Source organism: Maylandia zebra, linkage group LG11 (assembly GCF_041146795.1).
Source record: "Maylandia zebra isolate NMK-2024a linkage group LG11, Mzebra_GT3a, whole genome shotgun sequence".
NCBI classification, from domain to species: Eukaryota; Metazoa; Chordata; class Actinopteri; order Cichliformes; family Cichlidae; genus Maylandia; species Maylandia zebra.
In genome coordinates this window covers 32,897,441-32,911,469 of record NC_135177.1, presented here as the reverse complement: position 1 = coordinate 32,911,469, position 14,029 = coordinate 32,897,441, and the positions used below count along the sequence as shown (strand labels likewise).

At 37.9% G+C, this 14,029-nt stretch overlaps 1 protein-coding gene across 1 annotated transcript; it reads left to right on the top strand.

Moving 5' to 3' along the window:
* Positions 1 to 8,976: 8,976 nt before the first annotated feature.
* On the top strand, positions 8,977 to 11,763 carry lg11h7orf78 (linkage group 11 C7orf78 homolog). Its single transcript, XM_076889617.1, has 4 exons — positions 8,977 to 9,427; positions 9,600 to 9,688; positions 9,831 to 9,960; positions 11,079 to 11,763. Exons 1-4 carry the CDS (start codon positions 8,993 to 8,995, stop codon positions 11,163 to 11,165), a joined length of 741 nt encoding a protein of 246 aa, XP_076745732.1. The 5' UTR covers positions 8,977 to 8,992; the 3' UTR covers positions 11,166 to 11,763.
* The last annotated feature ends 2,266 nt before the right edge of the window (positions 11,764 to 14,029 follow it).

Sequence of the window (14,029 nt, the reverse complement as noted above, 5' to 3'; positions counted from 1 at the left end):
GCGTGTTTTTTTTTCTTCTTCAAATCCGAAACAATTGATTATTTCCGATAATTGAGCTGATGACGTGCAGCTCGGGAACAGCAGTGAATACTGTAAAGAAGACAAACAACACAAAAATATTTATCTCTGGTTTGAACATCATTCCATGACCAAGGCACAAAACAGGAGGGCACTGTTCACCAGGTTCTGGAAAAACCCTGGGCACCCTCAAGTGGATAAATGCAGAGGAGCAAAACCCATCAATGTTTCTAAGTGATTCTGAAATAAGAAAGGTTGTAGACAATAAGGCGGTTCAAATAAAATCTAACAATACAGTTTTCTCATTGAGCTTAATGAATTCCAAGAGAAAAGCTATCAAAGTATAACAAGTTATACTAACCACTGAGAATTTCAGCTAATAGTAATTTTTATACTAATTTTACCTACCTTTAAATTTAAAACATCATAAGTCTGAATTATTTCAACTAACTAACTAGATATTAACTTATTTTAACTAACAAATGTTAGGAAAATCCAACAATATATATATTTCCTTGGGTAAGCGTTAAAGGTAAACCTTCATCAGTCTAACTGCTGTTATTCAGGGATGGAATCCTTCCCCAGGATGTTTTGTGGTTCAGAAACTTTTGCTTTTTTTTTCTGCAACAATTTACGATGGAAAATTAACAAAGACAGCAAATGAAATTCAACTTGTTTTTGCTTCTTTCATATTTTTATTTGAAGGGAAATGCATGTTAACAATCAGTAATCTCAGTCAGCTCAAGCTTGTAAAACTGCCTTCACCACATTTTTTTCTTGTCTTTCTAAATGGGAAGAAAAGGACCAAAGGACTAATCACGAGAGGTTTATTACTGGCCAGTCAGTGGTATTTCATTAGTCACAACTCCAAACTGCTAAAACAGATGGCCTCTGTGCTCAATTTTTCAGGGAACTGATCCTCGCCAAATAGTGGGATTTTGTATAAACCAGATATCACATTAACATCTTTTTTCCAAGCTGCTTGTTTCCATTCTCATGCTTTTACTGCAGCTGTGTGCCTCAGATATTGTTTTGCCGGCAGGAGCTGAGAAGATGTTTGCTCTGTTAAAAGACCTGAAACTGATCTGTTCAGGGGGAAATATGAAAAAGAGGAAGTGATAGCTCAATTCTAGTTGTTAAAAAAAATGGATGGCTCTCAAAACAAAATATACAAAGAAGACATAATATAAGAAAAAGAAAATGTAGGGGGATTTGTGTTGTTGTTTTGTTTTTTTAACATTTAAGAGCATCAAGAAACGAAGTGATGCTGCAATTCCTTCTTCTATAAAACTGTTGAAGGACATCTAGAAATGTGTTCTTGATCCACCCTAATTTAGAAAGGTTAAGATTACAATCTTACAAATTAGTCCCACCAAATGATTGATATATCAGCTTGAAGAGTTAGACAAATTATTAATCAAACAAAACTGTTTGTTTCAGTTCCTACTTTCCTTTCTAAAAGCAGTTTAAGCTGTTAAACTAAGTTATTATACATCTGCAGGACTGCTATGGTCTCACATTTTTAACATTCAAGTATCAGCAGGAAGGTTATTTCCAGATTAAATAAACTGTAAAGTCTCACTAAGAGCAGGAAGACAAAGGTCTGTGATTAATTATAAGTAAACTTGCAGAGCCAACCAGAAGCAGTGGATACCTAACAGCTAAGCAGGTTGTGGACCGCACCTCCTCCTCTCTTCCCCCTGAGCAACATGAAGCTGCCCGACTGTCTTGTTGAGACGCTCGTCTGTTTGGAGGACTTAAGACCTCCCTCATAAATCTCCTGGACCATCAACCTGGTAAAAGCCTGGAAAAGCCATTAGGTAAAAACCCACTTACTTTCCTTCCTGGTCTTACACAACCAGCGATTAAACCTCAATACAGAAGTCGAGGTTGTTCGTGACTGTTATAATGATAGTGGGTTTTTCTCACTTTGGCTTTTTGGCTTTTAATTACAATGAAAGCTATGATCTTTGGCTCTTTTTTTTCTTTTTACAGATTTTGAAGCAAATTTGCCTCAGCTCAATCAGGTAGGGAAAACCTGTATCAGTGTCAAGCATACATATATACTTGCATGATATGTTGTATTGTGTAACTGCCAAATTACATCCAGGCAAGAAAAAACTGAAAGGAAAATTGGCATAATTGCCTAATAGCTTAACCTAATCATACAAGCTAATTGTGTCCAATTTTCTCTCATTACAATCAGTAATAATGCAAAAATGGCTGCACTGCAGTGTCCCTTTGAGAACTGTGATATACACTATGGAGGTAAACTAAATAATTACTGTAACATTCACCACTGATGGGAAAAACATATGAACAAATATGAGACAAATATAGTTAGTCATAAACAGCACAACATCAGGAGTTAGTGAAATAAGACAGAGTAAAAAGGAAGAGGTAAGTTTGTAAGTCTGTGCTCTGATTTACAGCCAGGGTGAGAGCGAGGCTGCTGACTTAGGCCCGAGCATATGAGTTCTATTAATCACCCTGTTGGTACAATGCATTAATATGCTGGGAAAAAAAGATGTGTAAGTCAAAGGCTTACATTCACCTTCGCGAAATGCGCATTTGAATCTTAATCTAAGAATCAGTAAAAAAAATAATCAGTCACAGCCAAACAGAGCTATAATTAACAAAACATTTGGGTAAAAAGTTTAAATTTCCTGTTTAACAGTGTTAGCTTCTCAAACAACAGTGTACATGATAGTAACTTTTTGTGTGGTGCCTGTAAAAACACATTTTACAAACAAAAGCAGAAAACTGAAATCAAAGAGTCAGATATTATAGACAAAACAAAAAAAGATCACATTAAAGAAAAAAGAACACACTGCAGATTCAATACACAGATTGTCCACGAGGTTCATAAATATTTGCAAAGCCTTGTATAACAATAGATTTGCTGTAATTGCTCATGCTACAAAGGGAGCTGCTTTGTGAGGAACAGATGCGACCTTGGAGCAGCTGCGTCACGATGACACAAGCTATTCCTGCTTCAGCTCCCGACATCCAGCCTCCCGTCGCATTCCCCGACCAAGGCGGAGCAATCAACACCACCCAAAAAACAATGCAAACTATATGTGTAGTCTCTGATCCAGCTAATCAGAATCCTAAATCCCATCATGGACAAACATGCTGTAAGTTAAGACCAGTTGATATAGGAGCCTAAAATGCTAAACATACATAAACAATCAATAATATCTATAAAACAAGATATTTATAGATTTTTTTGTGTGTGAGCCCACCTTTTGAACTGATAAACAAACATTACATGGCCATAAATACAGGATTTTGCTCCTTTCGACCTCCACATTATCATTCATAAATTCAAACCTTTTCTAATTTTCTGACTGATTGTATTTAATTTGACATTTTTTATTCACTGATTTGCCTCCACATTAACACACTCCTCACCCTATTATTCTATGTGAACAAAGATAAACACAAACAAGAAAAGGAGGGAAGAGAGACTGATCATATGGGACAAGCAGCAATGTAACCTTAACCCTTGTATGGTGTTCGGGTCTGTGAGACCCGTGTTCAGTTTTTTTCAAAAGAAAAATTAAACAATTAATTATTTTTTCACGTGTAAATGTGTTGTGTCTTTCCACTCACTCCACCTGATTATAACTGATTTATTTATAACATTTTATATAAAAGAAAAACGAGAAGCACATTAATTCATAAATGTGATCTAACAAAGGTAAAGGGAAAAAATTAACCATGTTTGCTGTTCATATGTCTTGTAATTGGGATGAAGTAAACATCTGTTGAGTAATTTAACATAAAATAGTTTGATAGTGTTAATTTGGAAAGCCAAAACTCTAGCGGGTCCACCAGACCCATGAACACTGGCTGAGTAACAAAAATACGAACACCACACAAGGGTTAAACTCCTGCTTCAGCTGCAGTGCTCGAACAAGCATAAAAACAGATGGAGGCCCTGAAGGTCAGTCAGACGTTGGGATGGGAACATGAGAAACTCCATGTTACATCAGTATTTTCCTTAAAAGCAATTACACATCTGTCATCTGCAGGCTTCTCTCTCTGAATTTATCTGTGCTACATCTTCTCTTGGTGTTAAAACAACAAAGCCATATTGTCTGAGTGACTTGGAGATAAAGGGTGTCATGTCTGACCACCGGATCCTGTAAGTGTTTCTTTGGAACTCCTGATTACCTGACAGGTGAAATGTTACTTGGTTCAGTGGTCGGGCTGTTCAGAAACAGGACTGAGGGCCTGCAGGTCGACCGGAGCCTTTGAAGGTGGCAGCTCCTGATTTTACAGGCTCAGTGAGGTCAGTTTCCTTCACAGGCGCTGTTTGGTCTCAGCTTGGGTTTCCTGTTGCCTTTGCTGTCTGATGTCAGCTGTCCAAGCTACAAACAAAGTGACTGCTGCAACAACTGTGGTGCTGCATACAGATCAGTGTTTACACGACGGGATCGCTTCTACTTACTGTCAGCCTCTTCTAAAACACAACAGATGTTATTTTTTCTTTTTTGTTATTGTGAAAATAAAATAAAATAAAATGGGTATTTTATTGTTATGATGAGTTAATTTTGAAATATGGGGAAAAAAAATCTTTCAGGTTTTGGGTTTAAAAAATAATTATTTTGGGGGATTTTAACATCCATGTGGACATCCCTCAGGACAAAGGGACTAAAGACCTGAGTAACACTCTGGGCAACTTTGGGCTGACTCAGCATATAACAGAGGCCACACATAATAGAGGACACACTCTTGACCTACTGATCTCCAAGGGCCAGAGCATTTCAAAGGTTACTGTGTCTGATGTGGGCCTGTCTGATCATTACTGTGTTTTCTTTGAAAGTAAAATTTCAGCCCACACAAATATATCAACAGCAGTGATCACAAAACGGTGTATAACTGAATACAGTAGTGAGATCTTTAACCAGGTCTTCCCATTAACACCTGACCTGTCCTGAGGTTCAGTCAATGAGCTCGTCAATAGCTTCAATGCTAAAATGTTAAATCTCATGGACACTATTGCTCCCATTAAGGTGAAGGTTATCTCTGGAAGGAAAAAGTCTCCATGGAGAAACTCCACACTAGTGAAAAATGAAAAAAGAGAGTGTAGGAAAGCTGAGCGCAGATGGAGAAAAACAAACCTCCAGGTTCACTATGACATCTATAAAGAGAAACTTCACAATTATAATTTACAACTGAGGAGTGCAAGAAGGTCCTACTTCTCTGACATCATCACTAAAAACAGCCATAATGCTCGGGTCTTATTTTCTACAGTTGACAGGCTAACAAACCCCCCTGTGTCAGTGGCAGCTGAACTTCATTCGACCATGGCCTGCAATGACTTTGCCAAATTCTTCACAGACAAAATCCAAAAGATTAGACAAGCAATTGGTACATCAACAGCAGATCCAGGATATGTACTGTGTCCACCGAAAAACTGTTTAAACTGTTTAAACACCATCAAACAGTTTCACCCTATTAACGGCAAAGACCTGGAGGACATCTTAGGTCAACTAAACTCCTCCTCTTGCTGTTTAGATGTCCTGCCAACAAGTTTTTTCAAAAAGGTCTCAAAGACTTTGGAGTCAAACCTGTTACAGATCAACTTTTCTTTAATGTCAGGTGTGTTTCCAGAACCACTAAAAACTGCTGTAATTAAACCTATACTGAAAAAGAACAATCTTGACTACAGGCCGATCTCAAATCTCCCATTTTTAAGTAAGATCATTGAAAAAGCAGTTTCTCAACAGTTCAATTGCTTCTTAAAACAGAATAACTGCTATGATGCCTTCCAGTCAGGTTTTAGACAGAACCACAGCACTGAAACCGCTCTGACCAAAGTGTTTAATGACATATGTCTGAATACAGACAGTGGAAAAATGTCAGTCTTAGTTTTACTGGATCTCAGTGCAGCATTTGATACAGTTGACCACAACATATTACTGAAACGACTGGAGAACTGGGCAGGTCTTTCAGGAACTGTACTAAACTGGTTCAAAACATACTTAGAAAACAGGAAATACTTTGTATCAATAGGTAACTTCACATCTGAGCAGACAAGTATCACATGTGGAGTTCCCCAAGGTTCCATCTTGGGACCCCTTCTGTTTAACATCTACATGCTCCCACTGGCACAGATTATAAAGAAGAACAAAATAAACTATCACAGCAGATGACACACAGATATATATCACAATGTCACCAGGAGACCGAGACCCTGTACAGGCTCTTGGTAAATGCATTGAGGAAATTAATGACTGGTTGTGCCACAATTTTCTCCAGCTAAACAACAGTGCTATGTACAAAAGGTGAGGGGGGCAGGGCTCCGGGGAAAATCCAGGGGAACATGCTCGTCTCTCTCCACACAATCCAAACACGAATCCACTCGCACACCAGGGAAACAGTCCAGGGAATCTGTACACAAAGAAACGCTTGTTAGATGCTAAACACACACTGCAGGGGAAAATACTTGCTGGGACGCTCGACTTTCACTGACGCGATTCTCACAACGATCCAGCGAAGAACAGCCGTTGCTTCCTGTCTTAAATACCACACTGATGAGGCACAGGTGTTTCTTCCTCCGAGGGCGTGGACCAAGGGCGTGAACCCATAATGAGTTCAGCCCTCGCGAGAGAGAGAGAGAGAGAGAGAGAGAGAGAGAGAGAGAGAGAGAGAGAGAGAGAGAGAGAGAGAGAGAGAGAGAGAGAGAGAGAGAGAGAGAGAGAGAGAGAGCTGATCAGCGACCAGCTGAACCCCCAGGCCGTGACAAAACTTAGAAAAACACATTAAGACAATAACAAAATCAGCTTACTATCACCTCAAGAATATATCAAGGATAAAAGATCTGATGTCTCAACAGGACCTGGAAAAACTAGTCCATGCATTCATCTTTAGTAGACTTGATTACTGTAACAGCATCTTTACAGGTCTACCTAAAAAATCAGTCAGACAACTACAGCTCATTCAGAACTCTGCTGCTCGAGTCCTCACTAAGACCAAAAAAGTGGACCACATCAGTCCAGCTCTGAGGTCTTTACACTGGCTGCCTGTCCGTCAGAGGATAGACTTTAAAGTTCTGATGCTGGTCTATAAAGCTCTGAATGGTTTAGGACCAAAATACATCAGTGACCTCCTGACCCAGTATGAACCTTCCAGATCCCTCAGGTCATCTGGATCATCTTGCCTTGCCTAAAGTTATAAACATATATGTTGGAGTAAGTTTTCAAATATTTTAGAGCCACAAAAGTAGATTTTTGTTTTTGGTATCTCTTACCACTATTATTACACAGTAGTATGAAATTTTCCATTTATTTTTAAAAAATAAAATTAAAAAAAAACAAAACCATTTGCTTTAGTTTTAGATGTTTTTGGATGGATCTGGATTTGCTTTTTTCAGTTCAGTTTTTATTAGTTCGCTGATAATCATAGTCCTTTTAACTTTGTCATCTTGGTTTGCTTCTTCTAACACATTAAATCTTTCCCTGATGATTACCCTCCAAATCTAACTATTTTTTAAAACATTTTTATTTTATCTTAGTGAAATCTATAGATATACAATACTGTTTCAAGAAGTTTATTTTTTAAAGTATAGTTTGAGTTTAATAGAATGTTTTTTTTATTTTTCACATCCAGTCTCACGTTTCATTTTCCTTCAGAAAAGATCCTCAATTACACTTATTTTCACTTCTTGGTCAAATAAATATTGAAAGATTAAACATGAAACGTAATAACAACAAAAACATCAAAATAATAATAATAATAATAATAATAATAATAATAATAATAATGAAACAGACATTTTGATAAGAATTATATTCAAAACCTTTTGAATAAAGAAAAAACAACAAAAATGAAAGCAATAATTTAATCTAATATTATTTTTATGTACTGAGATGTGGTCACTTTGGGAAGTCTGGTGTTATGGTTCTAATAAACTGAACGTCTGGCATGAAGGAAAAAGAGTGGGCTTCCTTTCCACTGTGTGGTTCAGTCAATAAAAATCTGCTGTGTAGCAGCTGTAAACTTTCAAGCAGTATTCTCTAACAGACTGACTGCACCTTGAATCTGGAAGATGCATCACTGTTTGTCACATCCTGGCTTTCCTCTAACTGTGTATGTGCTCTAAGCCATCTGAACGGTTTATACCACATTGGTTTGTGTTCACATCTCTGAGTTTCTCTGAGGATGAACTTTAGTACTTCAGGACAGGAAATGAAAGATAGGGATGAAGAGTTTGCTCCTAATAGAAGAATGAGAAAGCATGTCATACCTGTGAACTTCAGCTGTTCTCTGCTTCTCGGCTGCAGGATGACAATATCTGCTGCCATCTAGCGGTCACTCAGATATCACACACCATTATTTGTGGTAGGACTTTTTGAGAAATATAAGAATATCTGTGCTTTAAACTCTTTATATAGTAACAGTTTCAAATTGTAAAATAATGTGATTTTTAATTCCTGGTTAGTTGAAGTGAGCTTAAAGTAATAATAAATAATAATAATCTGCAATCAAGTACTCTTGGTTTTCATGCACCTTTATGTCCTCTACATTTTACAAAATTGACAAAGTTGAATTTGACTTTAAAATACTGTATTTGACAATGTAAAACTGAAGGTTTACTGCATTATAGAAAACAAATAAAATGGACTGCAGGGTGCCATGGTCTCTGTAATCCAGAGGCCACATTGTTTGCAGCGTTGCCAAGTTCCTGTTTTCTGTTTTGTTGAATGTCCTGCTGAGCTCAGCCCAGTTCTTTTTGTTAAGAAGGCTAAGGCCACTGGTTACCAAGCAGCTTGTTTTATGTGTCTGCAGTTAGCCTTTCTGTTTCCTTCTTCTTAGGCTAAAACTGGGTTCTGGACATCTGCACAACCGGCACAAGGACATTACATTCAAACTCAGAGGATTCATATTTTAGGTCTGCAATGAGAAATCTTCCTGAAATTCAGGGTAAGCACCTCCATTATTATTTGGACATCAGCAAATAAAAATGATTCCAACCAAGTTGTTACAGCCATTGTCCTCAGTTTCTTTTGAAAGACAAACACAATTTGCTGCGTGTCAAGATCTCTCCTTTGCAAGAAACAAATATTTTAGGCTTAGAAACACAGACAGGAAGTGTGATGTGCAGAGCATCGGGCCACCAGATTTCTCAGTGAAACTGTACAGCAGTCTGTCTACTTCAGAAATAAGGGAAAGAAAGAAAAATATAAAGATAGTTGCACCTCAGCCCAAAGAAATGAAGAGGAGATATCAGACGTTTCTACCAAATTCTCTGTCCTCGTGTCCAAAGAGAAAAGAACCTCCAAAGTTCATCACTTCACACAGGCCTCCTGATGCTCTGGAGACTGAACTGATGTTTGTCAAGATTGGAAAGTATCATTCTGGGACGTACAAGAACCACAAACCTCATGACTTCAGACCAGTAAGTGTCCCCAAACAGTCCATGGATTTAGTACCTTTTTGAAACACAGACACATGCAAACTGCAGACAATACAGTGTGTTTTAGAGCACAATATCTGGTTTAAACACAGGAGGAAGATGCAGACAAAACATTAACATGATCACTGGACTTGCTTTAAATCACTGATTTCAGCTTGATGAGGAGCTTCCAGACATGATAACTGCACATGAGAGAGATCCTGGCAACTTGAAGTTAAAATTAAAGCATTTGGACACTTGTGAGTTTTTTTCTATGAGTTTGATTTGCAGCTTTATCTTACTTTTCTATTTAGGCAGCAACATTTAGTGAAACAAATTGATTTGTGACAACATCAAAAGCCTCTTTTCTCTTGATTAATATTATTTCTCTTCTAGTGAAGATCAGGTCTGAGACAGATTTTAGTTTTCGAGACACCAAGACACGGATGGATACCTATAAACCTGCAGAACCAAAATGGGATGCCCAACTGTTTCTCCCTCCACTGCCCTGGCCTCCAAAATCAGCTTCCTACACTGTCAGTAGAGTTTCTTGATTTTAGTTCTGTAAAGTAGTTAATTTTATTAAGTCTCAGGGGGCTGTTATCTAAAAACAAACCCAAATCATGTAATCGTTACACAGATTATGTTCTGTGGGAAGGCTTAAAGGCCATGTGAGTGCAACAAAGTATGAAAATACAATTTTTCTTTAGATTACAGCCCTCTGCAGGAGAAGTTTAAACTCGATCAGGGGTCTCAAACTTAAATGATCTGTGGGCACTGTCATCTCATGTGAAGGTCACTTTAGTGTTCAAGCAGCACAAACAAACAAGAAAACACCCACAAATATTTACTAAAATGTAGTGTTTTGTTTCTTTTTATTTCAAATATTGTATAACAAGCCAAAATTGCAAACGTGAATGCAATTTTTCCCTCACTTTTAACTAACTGAAGCCTTTCATTGAACTACCAAACAAACAAATTGGTCCTCTCTTGCTGGCCAGACACGTGGGACCACATCTGGTTTAATTTTGTTCTTATTTAACAAAATAAAAATGCAGACATAAGTGTACACAGTAGTTTTTGACTTCTAGTAAAACTTGTTTTCTTTCTAAATACTTCTCTCACTGAACTAAGACAGCCAATCCCTCAACATGTTTGTGCTCTCTGCTCATATTGCCTTCATATTAAATTATTTTTTGCTTTTTAAAGAACTTATTTTAACATTGAACTCAAAAACAAACAAATCCTCCTCAACAAGAAAAGTAACTTCAAGGGCCAAATCATATTATATTTCTTCATATCAATGTACGGGCTGCAAGTAGGGGTGAGGTGGGCTGCAAGTGGCCCCTGGGCCGTGAGTTTGAGACACCTGATCTAGACAAATGGTGGCTTGACTAACAATAACATTAAAACACATAGATGCATTAAAATAATGATTTGATAAAAATACGTAATTTTTAATTTTTAACATGTTGGGGGAATTTATAATTTCATGTTGAATCTTTCTCTTGATTAAACTATTTTTATTTCTTGTGTTACATTCACAAAAACGCTGTGTCAAAGTTGATCAAATGTATGAAAGATTTTATTTCTTGCAACAGTTTAGAGGGTGTAAAGTTCCATCTTTATTATTGCTTCTTCTCTTCATTCACAGAGACACAAACAAAGAAGAGAAGCGTACAGTGCTTTCCTCGACCGTGTGGAAGAGAAACTTGGGAGAACCTGGAAAAATAAACCGTGACTCTCTGTCGTCCTTTAGCCCTGTAGCTCTGAGGTTTTGAGACTTCTACATCATCAGTGTGATTTTACTTTTTACAATACATTTTTAAGCAATTAACTACACACAAAAGCCAGATGTAGCAAATGTTATGTTTTCCTATTTACTTATCAGAAGGTTTAATAAACATTTGAATAAACAAACCAGTTTCAAAAAGTTTGAATTTTCTTGCAATGATTTCATGGTTTAGGCTTCACAGGTTTCAACACATTTGCTTCTTTCTCTAAATCCTCCCTCGGTCATGCTGCAATAGACTTCGGCTGCTGGGGGCTTCCCATGATGCACTGAGTCTTTAACCTTCTCTCACCCTTTTTCACTCACTGTGTGTTTACACACCACTCTGCCTTATTGCTTATCTCTGGCTCTCTTCCACATGTTATCCCCCTGCCCTCACCCCAACCAGTCACGGCAGATGGCTACCCCTTCCAGAGCCTAGTTCTGCCAGAGGTTTCTTCATGTAAAGAGGGAGTTTTTCCTTCCCCCTGTTGCCAAGTTAAGTGCTTGCTCATGGGCATCCTTGTGATTGTTTGGGTTCCTCTGTATTACTGTCTGATGTAATTAGCCTCACAACAAACGTCACCTGTCTGAGGCGACTTTTGTTGTGATTTGCCGCAAAAAATTGAACTGAAATAATTTGAACATTTTTCCACAGTTAGACGTGAGCGTCACACTGATAATGTCTTACTGAGCCTGAGTGAAGCTTTCTATACAGCGACTTTAAGGTCTGTATTTTGATTTGCAAATTGTTACATGAAATTATAAACTAAATTTAAACTGAAATAAAGTGAAAAACAATAATGCAGTTCTTTATGAAACTAGTTTTTATTTGATCAAAAAACAAAATAAAAATTTATAAATGCTCACACAACCAGAGAATTTCTCATTGTAACATGCTTGTAGCAATGCATTCAAAAATAATACTGGAATATTTCAGCATCACATCGTTTTATCCATGTGTAAAATTTCTCTGCAGCAACAAAGCAGCAGCTTCTTTCTTTGACCTTCATTTATTTTAAAGATAGTGTTGCACCCATTGTGAGTCCTTGGGGTGATACAGATGTTTAAAGCTGCTATGGTTCCTCATGGTAACCACTACTGAACTGAGTACCTGCTGCATCTACATGAAAGTCCATATCACTGAGGCACTGGAGAGAAAAAAAAACTGTGTAATAACATCATTTTACTGTATTGTTCACTTTTCACTGCTCAGGATTAGAATTGTGTTTCCTCTCTTTCCCAAATGCAGTCACATTCTTGAAAAATGTCCCTGCGTAGTCATGATGCTGAACCTGTTCTTGGAGATCTCCTGCAGCTCCTTGATCAGTCCCTCCAAAAATGGAATTTTTGCTTTAAATCGCTGATTTCAGCTTGATGAGGAGCTTCCAAATATGATAACTGCACATGAGAGAGCTCCTGGCAACTTGAAGTTAAAATTTAAGCATTTGGACACTTGTGAGTAGTTTTCTTGAGTTTGATTTGCAGCTTTATCTTACTTTTCTATTTAGGCAGCAACATTTAGTGAAACAAATTGATTTGTGACAACATCAAAAGCCTATTTTCTGTTGATTAATATTATTTCTCTTCTAGTGAAGATCAGGTCTAAGACAGATTTTAGTTTTCGAGACACCAAGACACGGATGGATACTTATAAACCTGCAGAGCCAAAATGGGATGCCCAACTCTTTCTCCCTCCACTGCCCTGGCCTCCAAAATCAGCTTCCTACACTGTCAGTAGAGCTTCTTGATTTTAGTTCTGTAAAGTAGTTAATTTTATTAAGTCTCAGGGGGCTGTTATCTAAAAACAAACCCAAATCATGTAATCGTTACACAGATTATGTTCTGTGGGAAGGCTTAACAGCGGCCTCCCATGGACGAACGTGATAGAGCCTGCCTGAAACTTTGAAACGGGAGTGGCATTCAGGGAGGGAAACGTGGGTGTACGGGACGCGGGAGCCAACCCTGATGCGCGGCCTGTGAAATGCGACCCAGGGGTACTCTGGGACCCCCGGGGTCTGGGGCTGCCCCGAAGGGGAGCACAAGGGTTAAACAGCTCTGATAGGAGAAAGTCAATGAGCACGCAATAAAGTGGACTTGTTAGGGCCAGTTTACCATCAGCCTTGCTAAAGTTGAACTTCATTTGTATTTAAAGACAGACTTTGAAGAAAATTCTTATTTGAAACTGGTGATAAAATCCAGGTCAGATAGTTACATACAAACATACAGTACACACTACTGCTCAAAAGTCCCTGATTTTAAGAGAAAATTGGCTTTAATGTAATATCACATGAAGTTTATCAGTAATGTTTTCACAGCTTTAATCAAATCATTCATCATCCATAAGTTGTGATGGAAAAATGTCTGCAAGTGTGCAGGAGCCCATTTTTAGAGACAATCACTCCTGTGTTATAATGTTAATTGAAGTTTTTTTTTTTTTTTTGGCCTGTCCCGTTTGGCTCTTTTGCCATCAGAATTGTTGTCTAAAGGCAAAGAAAGATGCCCAACGGATTTACTTTACCAAACTGACCATCCCAGCCTTGCCGTAATGGTCCATTTGATTCACCTTTTATTGTTTATTTTATTTTCACTTACTGAATACGGGACAGACTTGACTGGGGGAAAGAAGGGGAGAAAGAAAGAGGGAAAGAGAAACAGCTGAGAAGAGGGACGGGGGAGAAGGGCAAAAGACAAAAACCAACAGAACGGGCAGAGAAAAAAAAAATGCATATATCAATCACCTGGGTCACCTGCTGAGAAAGAAAAAAGAAAGCAAGCAGAAGAGAACAAGAGTAATAGAATAAACAACATCACAATGATATGCAAGTGTGCAG

What these genes read in the sequence shown, in the direction of transcription:
- lg11h7orf78 (XM_076889617.1), top strand. Translation starts at nt 8,993, where the DNA reads ATGATTCCAACCAAGTTGTTACAGCCATTGTCCTCAGTTTCTTTTGAA. An exon ending in AACCTCATGACTTCAGACCA is followed by an intron (nt 9,428 to 9,599) that starts GTAAGTGTCCCC and finishes CACTGATTTCAG; the next exon opens with CTTGATGAGGAGCTTCCAGA. An exon ending in AAGCATTTGGACACTTGTGA is followed by an intron (nt 9,689 to 9,830) that starts GTTTTTTTCTAT and finishes AGTGAAGATCAG; the next exon opens with GTCTGAGACAGATTTTAGTT.